Source organism: Mandrillus leucophaeus, unplaced genomic scaffold (genome assembly GCF_000951045.1).
Source record: "Mandrillus leucophaeus isolate KB7577 unplaced genomic scaffold, Mleu.le_1.0 Scaffold159, whole genome shotgun sequence".
Lineage (NCBI taxonomy): Eukaryota > Metazoa > Chordata > Mammalia > Primates > Cercopithecidae > Mandrillus > Mandrillus leucophaeus.
This window is the reverse complement of record NW_012101576.1, coordinates 1,722,005-1,733,333: the sequence shown is the minus strand read 5'-3', so window position 1 is coordinate 1,733,333 and position 11,329 is coordinate 1,722,005. Positions and strand designations below refer to the sequence as shown.

Genomic DNA, 11,329 nt, shown 5'->3' with positions numbered 1-11,329 from the left:
AAAAACTAGCCGGGCGAGGTGGCGGGCGCCTGTAGTCCCAGCTACTCGGGAGGCTGAGGCAGGAGAATGGCGTGAACCCGGGAGGCGGAGATTGCAGTGAGCCGAGATCTGGCCACTGCACTCCATCCTGGGCGACAGAGCGAGACTCCGTCTCAAAAAATAAAAATAAAAAAAAAATTAAAAAATACATATTTAGGAGGGTGAGTTCCATGTTTGCTTAATTTTAATGTGAAGAGAACTTTATGCTAAGAGGATAAAATAGTATTCAGTGATATACTAGAGGTGGCTCATACCATTTTATGAGAATTGTTAAATTTTTAGAAATTTTGCAAGCCATTATGCAAAGCTAAAATATTAAATTACTTTAAAATAAAGATATCAACTACTCAAACCCATCACTGCCTAATTATTTTGCTACTTTTTTTTCTATATTGTTTTACTACTTTACTATTATTTACCTCTTGAGGTTACTAGCATCTGTTTTATCTGTCAAGTTGAAATACAACATTTTGGTGAGCTACTACATGTTGGTAGTGACAGTGACAGGAGGCTGCCGAATGCCTAGGCTTAGGGGCAGGTCCCCAGCAAAATCCCACCTACAAGCCGAAGATAGTTTAAAGCCTGAAAGCAAAGCTAGAAGTTAAATCCTCGGACCAGATCGAGAACCCACCTTCCCGTTTGGCATACCTTCCTCTGATTGATCCCCATTCTTCATCTAGTTTACATATACCTGCCCTTCCCTAGTTGGTTTTCTACACTGTTGTGCCGACCTTTGAGTGTTGTCTTTGCTTTGACCTTTTTTGCATACTCACACACCAATCAGCACATACTCCCCATTCTGAGCCCATAAAAGGCCCTGGGCACAGCTATATTGAGAACTTTCCCACCTTCAAGTAGGGGGACCATCCCTGCGTCCCCTCCCCACTAAAAGCTGTTTCATCACTCAATATAACTCCCTGCCTTGCTCACTCTTCGAGTGTCTGCATGCCTACTTTTTCCTGGTCATGAGACAAGAACCCAGAGCTCACTGAGCTAAGGAGCAAAAAGTCCTGCATCAGTAGCTTGAAATTGACCATTTACACCACAGAAACAAGAAAATACTGCAAATAAGGGCTTCCCTTTTTCCCCAGAGGGCTAATTGTTACACATTTACCAGCACACCTCTGATGGTAGTGCCTTGGGAGTCACAGTAGATTCAAAACATAATAAATTAAGTAGTGTCTTAAACAATAATATTTCTCACCAATTCTTAGAGTTAACTGGGATCAGACATTTTGAAACATGGGAGAAACATGATAATCAAGCCTAGGGGCAGATCACTCACCCAGGAAAAAAGGCCAGATCCTTAGACCCAGAGAATCTGGCATACCATGATAATCCAGCTTCTTACCCACAGCAGGAACCATGAGGCTACACAAGATCTTGAGGAAGGGAAGCAACCAGCTTTGTTCTTAACTGGAACAGACATCTCAGTCATTTATGTGCTGGAGATAAAACTTATTGATGCAGGACTCTTCCTTCCATGTGCCCTCACTGCCTCTCCACTTCCCAGCACGCCCAGAAAGATCAAAAAGTGTCTGTGCTTTGCCATCACAGTTTCTAGGTCTTTTATGATGCAGAATTGGGAGAATAAGTAAGAATAGTAAGAACAGAATATGGGAGAGGAGGACATGAGATCTAAATTGAGACCCTTTCTGAGGGTCAATGTGGGGGTTGGGGAGAATTACAGGCTAAGTAAATAGAAGGCCAATAAGTGGTATAGCTTAATCTAAGAGTTGGAGGAGCCATGGGTAGAGATGTGTTTGAAGAGGTTAAGTGGGTGATTATGTTAGACCTTGTGAACCTGGTAAAGATTCCCTCTATCCAAGAGCAACAGAAGGCCACTGAAGGATTTGAAAGAGAGAAGATACAGGATTACATTTACATTTTGGAACTAACATTTCAGCTGCAAAGTAGAGAATATATTGGAATGGGCTAAGCCTGGAGACAGGGAGACCAGTTGGCAGTGACCTGATGGTAACGAACAATTACAGAAGTTATAGGGTATTTATACCTTTGCAGTGGGCGTAGGCAAATAAGACAAGTTCAATACAGGCTATTGAAAAGTCATTTGAATACCTGGGATCTTAACCTTTTAACCTTAGATATTTGCCTTTGTGAAAGGAAAAGAAATCTTGGGGCCCCAAGGTCGCTAAGCTAAGAGGAAAAGTTAAGCTGGGAACTGCTTAGGGCATACCTGCCTCCCATTTTATTCAAAATCATCCCTCTGCTCACTGAGAAAAGTACATATTTGATAGCCTCCTTTAGAAAGGGTGATCAGAAACTCAGAAGAATGCAACATTTGTCTCTTATCTACCTATGACCTGGACGCCCCCTCCCCACTACCAAGTTGTCCCAATATTGATTGATGACTCATGTCTCCCTCAAATGTATAAAACCAAGCTGTGCTCTGACCACCTTGGACATATGTCATCAGAACCTCCTGAGGCTGTGTCACAGGTGTACATCCTTAGCTTTGGCAAAATTAACTTCCGAAATTGACTGAGATGTGTCTCAGATATTTGGGGATCACACCTTATACCTGGGTGTGTAGAGTCCTCCCTTCCTTATAATTATACAGGATCTATCACATGCAAGGTACTCTGGATAGAGTAAACTTCTAGTGTTCCAAAGGAATGTAAACTATTAAAGATATATTTATTTTATTGTTGCAAAGTGTCTCTCTTCTGAGGAACAAAAAGCACTTTATAATACTGTTTTATAGCCTACTGGTTCCCTGTGAAGCTGGAATAATCAACAATCACAGTCTTTTGACTCATTAACAGGATTGAGTATTCACAGGCTATAAACTATCAATAAACTATCCAGAGAGGGAGCAGTCTCTCCTTTGGGGATGTTCTGTGCCATCCTCATTGACAAACCAAACATAACCCCCAGCTACCTTAAAAGATTAAGATTTATGTTTGAGAACTCTAAGGACCCATTAATCAAGAAGACTGGTGAACAAACTATGCTTTAGCTTACTTGTAAACAGTATATATGTGTTCTCAACCTGAGAATAATCACTAATGCTATCAGCATACCTTGGATATACATTTTCCCTAGATATTTTAGTTTGGAATAACTTGAACCCAATTTTCATGCATTAATATTAGTTCATAATTATAGTCATGTGTCACTTCACAACAGGGATATGTTCTGAGAAATGCAGCCTCGGGAGATGCCATTCTTGTACAAACACCATAGAGTGTACTTACACAAACCTACATGGTATAGCCTACTACACACCTAGGCTGTATGGCATAGCCTATTACTCCCAGGCTACAAACATGCACAGCATGTTACTGTGCTGAACACTGTAGGCAACTGTAACACAATAAGTATTTGTTTATCTAAATATATCTAAATGTAGAAATGACACAGTAAAAATACAGTATCATAATCTTACGGGACTACAGTCGTATACATGGTCCATAGTTGACTGAAACATCATTATGCAGGTCATGACTATCACATCTGAAAACGCAAAGCAACAGATTCTCTTTTGTTTTTGTTAAAACTGTGTTGGCTGTACCTTCTCTAGCAGAGCTGCACCTAAACACTTCCAACTTAATGTACTCACAAAAATGTGATTGTCTCTTTTGAGAACATTCTGTCTCTACATAGATTAATATCTGTAGAATTCATAAGGAAAAACAAAACAATACATATCTTTCATTTATATATACACAGATACAGATAAATAGACCATTCCAGAAAAGGAAATTAACTTCAGTGAACTGTTTGTAATTCATTCCTTCAAAAAATTAAAGGTTATTTGAAATCTGGAATTCATATTAGACTGTGAAGTTAAACTCTGGGTGAACTTTTCTGATGAAGGGAATTTAACATACCAGAAAGAATAACTTCCAAATCTCAAGGTCAAACATGGGGCTATGAACTTATGGCCACTGGGGTGATCAAATGGCTGAAAGTCATTGCAGTATAATTCAGGTAGTAAAACCTGGGAAAAGGTGGGGTATCGATGTTATAGGGAAAGTGCCCAAATATTGGAATAATCCCAGAAGCTAAAAGAAGAGCCTCAGACACATTAGATAGTAAAGGAGAAGTACCTACAGGAAAGCAAGACTATTACTTATCAGTCATACCACATGTAAGACCTACAACTTGAATGCTCTTATGACACTGAGTGTTAAACAACTTCTCCTTGCAGAAGTGCTGTGACTAGGTTTCAGTTCTATAGTTCTGTCTATCCATTTGGTCAGAAGATAATGAGAATCTTCAAATGCTGCGCACCATCCAAAGGCCAGAGTTATAGAGATGAAAGATACTCAAGGGCTTTGGGGCTGAAATGGGAACAAGGAAAGGAAAAAAAAAAAAAAAAAACCCAGATGGTGTATTTGAGCAGGGATCTGTGGAGTGCTAAGAACTGAAAGATAGTATAGAAACAATAATACACACACATGCTGGTACTGTTATGAACTCTTTGTAGGGATTCATGCATTAAATGTGCACTACAGCATAAGAGACTGGCATAATTATTATCCCATTTTACAGAGGTAGAAATTAAGGTATGAAAGTTATGTTATTTGTCCAAGGTCACAAACATTATTGCCAAGCATTCAGGCAGCCCCACGCACGGCAAAGTAAATGTCTGATCACCTCCAAGAAAGCAACAGAGATCATCATCATCACCACCACTCAATGCGCTGCACGTGCCAGGCTTCTCTCTAAGTGTTGTTGTTGTTTATGTTGTTGTTGTTGTTGTTGTTTTTGAGATGGAGTCTCACTCTGTCGCCCAGGCTGGAGTTCAGTGGGACCATCTCGGTTCACTGCAACCTCCACCTCCCAGGTTCAAGCGATTCTCCTGCCTCAACCTCCCGAGTAGCTAGGACTACAGGCACCCGCCACCACACCCAGCTGATTTTTGTATTTTTAGTAGAAGCAGGGTTTCACCATATTGACCAGGCTGGTCTCAAACTCCTGACCTTGTGATCCACCCGCCTCGGCCTCCCAAAGTGCTGGGATTATAGGCGTGAGCTATGGTGCCCAGCCTCTGTAAGTGTTTTATATATATTAACTCATCGAATCCTCACAACCCTCTTTTTTGTGTTGAGGCAGACTTTTTTAAATAATTGAATTTTTAGAGAAGTTTTAAGTTTACAAAAAAAATCCTGTGGAAAATACAGACAGTTCCCCTATACCATCCCTTCCCCAGCCCCACCCTCAGCACACATAGTTTTCCTTATTAACATCTTTTATTCATGTTGTACTTTTGTTACAATTGATGAGCCAATGTTGATACATTGTTAAAAGTCCACAGTTTACATTAGGGTTGACTCTGTGTTGTGGGGTTCTACAGGTTTTGACAAGTGTGACATGTATCTACCATTACATCACACAGCATAGTTTCCTGTGTTCCACCTACTCCTCCCTGCCTCCCCACCTCCAAACCCTTAGTACACACTGATCTTTTCACTTTTCGGTTTGCCTGTTCCAGAATATTATGTGTTTGAAATCATATAGTATGTAGCCTTTTCATAATGCCTTCTTTCTATTAACAATATACATTTATGATTCTTCCATGTCTTTTTGTGGCTTGATAGCTTATTTGTTTTTACTGCTGAATGATACTCCATTGCATAAATGTACCCGTTTGTTTACCCATTCACCTACTAAAGGACATATTGGTTGCTTCCAAGTTTCGGCAATTATGAATAAAACTGTTATAACCATACATGTGCAAACTTTTCTGTAGACAAAAGTTTTCAACTCATTTGGGTAAAAACCAAGGTGCATGATTGCTAGATCCTATGGTAAGAGTATGTTCACTTTTGTAAGAAACTGCCAAACTGTCTTCCAAAGTGACTGTACCATTTTGCATTGCTATCAGCAATAAGTGAGAGTTCCTGTTGTTCTACATCCTCTCCAATATTTGATGTCAGTTTTTGGATTTTTGCTATTCTAATATTAATAGGTATGTAGTGGCACCTCACTATTGTTTTAGTTTGCAATTCCCTAGTGACATAGAATGTTGAGCATCTTTTTATGCGCTTATGTGCCATCTTCAATCTTTTGCCCACTTTTAACTGGGTTAACAACTCCATTTTTAGATGAGATAACTGAGACATAGGAGTTCAACAACTTGCCCACAGTTACACAGCTGCAGTTGAGCCCTGGCATGAGCCCACACTCCTAATCACTATTCTATATTGCCTTTGGGATACACATTTTAGAGCTAAAAAGCCTGGATCTCAATGCTGGCTTTCCAGTTTACTTGGTGTCTAACCATTGATTATTTAATCTCTCTGAGCCTCAGTTTCTTCTTCTATAATATGAGGATGCCAGTTCTCACCATTGTCAAGAGTATTAAGACAGAGAAAGCACTGAATTTGTTCTCAGCATATAGCAGCTGCCAGTAAATGGTAGCTACCATTAGTCCAATGCCTCATAAAGAGTGAGAAAGCCCTATAGTAGCCATAAGAATTAGCTCATGCCTGGAAACTAAAATAGATCAGTCTAGAGCTTTAAAATCTGTGGAAACTCAGACATTCTTGGTAAGGTTTTCATAATCAGCTGTCAGTTGACACCTCAACTCCTTATACCTAGTGCATATGAATGAGTAAAGGGAGTTCTAGTTCTTGAAAGAAATTTTTTTTACTGTACTCAATTTCTCTTTCCTGTTCATCTTACCCTCCTGCTATCCCTCCTGCTATCCCTGCAAAAAAAAAAAAAAAGTTACACTTCTATTAATCTTTCAACTAATGAAGCCTGCCTGGAACCAGATGTGCTCTGCATGCCTCCACTGAAAACTGGAATGGTGGCAGAAAAGAAAAACATCCAAGCAATTGCATCTGATGTGAATGAATAACTCTCAAAGGATCCAGGGCTCCTCTGAAACCACAGCAGATCTGGGTTGAGAGTGTCCTTAAGACCATATTATAGGCTGGGCACAGTGGCTCACACCTGTAATCCTAACATTTTGGCAGGCCGAGGCGGGAGGACCACCAGAGGTCTGTCCAACATGGTGAAACCCCATCTCTACTAAAAATACACCCAAAAATATTAGCCGGGCATGGCAGCATGCACGTGTAATCCCAGCTATTTGGAAGGCTAAGGCAGGAGAATTGCTTGAACCCTAAGGCAGAGGTTGCAGTGAGCTAAGATCACACCTTTGCAGTCCAGCCTGGGCAACAGAGCGGGACTCCATCTCAAAAAAAAACAAAAAACAAAACAAAACAAAAACAAAAACAAAACATATTCTAGAGAGAGTTATGAAACATATTCTAGAGAGAGACTTAAGATTATCAATAAAAGTAGAAGCAAACTGGATAAACAGTTTCTGAAATTATTTTCCAGTGAAAGTGATCAAAAGCAAAGAATACGAGTTCAAAGAGGAAAAAAAATTCCTAAAGAATCCTGATCTTCAAACCTCCCACTTTTTTCTGATGCTGTAGCATCTTTAGAATATCTTACCTTCTTTTTTTTATTTGTTTTTTGGAGACGGAGTCTCGCTCTGGCGCCCAGGCTGGAGTGCAGTGGCTGGATCTCAGGTCACTGCAAGCTCCGCCTCCCAGGTTTACGCCATTCTCCTGCCTCAGCCTCCCGAGTAGCTGGGACTACAGGCGCCTGCCACCTCGCCCAGCTAGTTTTTTTGTATTTTTTAGTAGAGACGGGGTTTCACCTCGTTAGCCAGGATAGTCTCGATCTCCTGACCTCGTGATCCGCCCGTCTCGGCCTCCCAAAGTGCTGGGATTACAGGCTTGAGCCACCGCGCCCGGCCGAATATCTTACCTTCTTTAAATAATGACCCTTAACTAGTTTAAATAACTTTTTCCCCATGAGAGTTGACTAAGTTAAATAATTTACTTACATATCTGGGATCAAAATTGAAGCTCCTCCCCTTAGTGATTCAAGTTTCCAGAACACACCTGTCTTCTTCTAGCAGTAGTTAATGAGAAAGCTGTATTAAGTAAGACAATAAGTTAATTAATTATGTTTGGAAGAAACAGGTTTTACAGGCTTAAACTGGCATTAAAATCTTGCAAAGTACTTGGTTTAGCTTTTTAAAATTTTACCTTTTGATTTTCCTTAAATAAAGAATGACTCTTCAGATTGGCCACTCCCAGATTCCTTAGCTCAGAACGCCAAACACACGTTCAGGTGCATCTGCCACACAGGGTCATTATCAGGGTATGCGTAGTTATTGCTGTCAGGTGTGTCAACCATACACTATGTTAAACAGTCCTGGGATTGGACATACCTCTGTGTGAACCAGTATTGAGAATAAGCGAAAATAACCTAGCTACTTTCTCCTGGAAGACAAGACCATGAGCCAACTAAAACAGTTTAATTTCAAGATTAACTATATGCTTGCCTCACTTGAGCTCACCAGATCAAAGCTACTATGTCATAATTTCTGCCCAATCCTCAACCAGTTCTCCACCCTAAAACTACCCAGCCTTCACCCTAACTCCTATAAGTATCCTCCTGACTTCTCCCTTCTGGGATATTACTAAGTCTCTGTCAAGGCGATGTTTGCCCTTATTACAGTAAGTCTAATGCATTTAGGTTTGTTTGATCAACAGCTTGTTTTGTTTTTCTTTTCTGGTGGTCTTTTGGAAAGACAATAGTCAATATTTTACAGATGAAGAAATCTGCCCAAACATACAGTTATTATGAACTACTTTCTTGAAGAGCCAACAATTAAACCCAGCTGTAACTAATTTTGAAGTTCCTATTCTATCCATAGACGTATACATTTAGGCATAAGTGTTAGATTAGATAAAGGAAACACAGCTTTTACTGTATATTCTTAGAAGTTCACAAGTAAACAACTTTAAAAGAGATGGCAGCATTAAAAATGGCAGTTTATAAATGCAAGGGAAATTCAAGTCCTTAAGTCAAGTCAAAATTTATTCACTGCCATCTGTTTTTCACAGTGACACAGCAATAAAGTGCATAAATAAATGAGTCACAGGCTATAAAAGAGTTGCCTAAATGAGTCTTCAAACAGATATAAACAAAAAAGAACTGAAATCTAAGTATTGATTGATAACAATAAGTGAAACTTAGAATTTTCCACATGATTCTAAGAAAAATCTCCTCAGCCCTCTTGGGTCAATGTTCAATGTGCTGTATAATCATAGACTTCTGAAGCCTGAGCATTGAGTGGCTATTGAAAATACAAAACATCAAATAAAAATACAAAAGTATTTCTGTTTCAAATGCACTGAAGATACTTTGTTGACTTTGAAATAAAGCAAAACAGACAGACTGTGAGACACAGAGAAAGGTGAAGTTTGATCAGTAGTCCCAGTTTGATTCATTCTGAAAGGAGGTAGAGAAGAGGTAAATATAAAAGCAGAGTCAAATGAAGGAAAACAATAAACCATTTGCCAGAAAATATAAGACACATTCTGTACTGACCAAGGGCTCTCAGCTCAGCAAGAGGCGTTCCAGGGTCAGGATGAAAAGCTGGGGTCAGAGTGTGGTGAGCATTGACACTCCCCCATTAAGGAGCGTCCAAAGGGACACAGACTAGAGGGTACAAGCGATTTCCACAACAGGGAAAGTTTCCTTCAACTCCTGGTATGGAGAGGAACCATCACCTTACCATTACAAATATTTGAGAATGCAAATTGCACTGTTGATGAATGAGTTAATAACAATAACAGTTGGCTCACGCCTGTAAGCCCAGCACTTTGGGAAGCCAAGGAGGGCAGATTGCCCAGGAATTCAAGACCAGCCTGAGCAACATGGCGAAACCCCATCTCTACAAAAAAAAACATAAAAATTTTCTGTTTTTTTGGTGGTGCATGCCTATAGACCCAGCTACTCAGGAGGTTGAGGTGGGAGGATCGCTTGAACCTGGAAAGTCAAGGCTGCAGTGAGCCATAACCACACCACTGCACTCCAGCCTGGGTGACAGAGTAAGACCCCATCTCAAAAAAAAAAAAAAAAGTAAAAAACAAAAAATAAATAAATAACAAAACAAAAATAATAGCTAACATTTTCATGCAGCGCTTGTTCTGTACCAGGCAATGTTCTAAGTACTTTACATATATTAACTTATTTAAGTGCATCCTATGAGTACCTATGAGGTAGGCACTGTTATTCTATATATGAGGAAATTGAGGCATAGGGAGATTAAGTGACTTGTCTGGGTCTCACAGGAATGGCAGAGCCAAGACCAATCAATCAATTAATACAGCCACTTGTGATGCTCTGCCTTAGCAGACAGAAACACATGCTGTTTTTTGCACTCATAATGTAGAAATAGACTTTACACTCAGCAGTCCACTTCAGATCTCAGTACTGAGTGCTCATCAGTATTTGTACAGAATAGAGGCTTCTCCCCTTTGCTCTATGGCATTTTGTGCTTATTTATCACTGACAACGCATGCAATTTGTCACATTTTATCTCCCATTTCTTTCTTATTGTATATATTTATGGGGTACGATATGATGTTTTGAGATATATATATATATACGTTGTGAAATTATTAATTTAAGCTAATTAACATATGCATTACCTGACAAACTATCATTATTTGTAGTGAGATCATTTAAATACTCTTAGCCATTTTCAAGTGTACAGTACATTAGTATTAACTATAGTCTCCATGCTGTACAACACACATCTCTAGAACTTATTCCTCCTGTGTAACTGAAACTTTGTACCTTTTGAATACCTGCCGTTTCATTAGAACATCACACACACACACACAAATGCACATGCATGCGCACAGGCACACACACACACACACACACACACACACCCCTGGGTTGTCGTACTTAAACTGTGCTCTTGGGAGTGTATTTAGGTAGTTGGCTAAAACTGTTTTATTTATTTATTTACTTATTTATTTATTTATAAAACAGGGTCTCACTTTATCACCCAGGCTGGCATGCAGTGGTACAATCATAGCTCACTGCAGCCCCCACCTCCTGGGTTCAAGCAACTCTCTCACCTCAGCCTCCCAAGTAGCTGGTCCTACAAGCACACACCATCACACCCAGCTAATTTAAAAAAACACACAATTGACTGGGCATGGTGGCTCACTCTTGTAATCCCAGCACTATGGGAGGCCGAGGTGGGTGAATCATGAGGTCAGGAGTTTGAGACCAGCCTGGACAACATAGTAAAACCCCGTTTCTACTAAAAATACAAAAATTAGCCGGGCATGGTGGCACATGACTATAATCCCAGCTACTTGGGAGGTTGAGACAGGAGAATTGCTTGAACTCAGGAAGTGGAGGTTGCAGTAAGCCAAGATAGCGCCACTGCACTCCAGCATGGGTGACAGAGCGAGACTCCATCTTAAAA

At 40.0% G+C, this 11,329-nt stretch overlaps 1 protein-coding gene across 1 annotated transcript in view; it reads left to right on the top strand.

Annotated features, from left to right (window-relative positions):
• LOC105536442 overlaps positions 1-4,658 on the top strand; it is a 51,210-nt gene extending 46,552 nt beyond the window's left edge. The window contains exon 5 of the mRNA XM_011975856.1: positions 4,599-4,658. Coding sequence (XP_011831246.1) covers positions 4,599-4,658 — 60 coding nt within the window. The remainder of the gene's footprint in view (positions 1-4,598) is intronic.
• Positions 4,659-11,329: the final 6,671 nt, after the last annotated feature.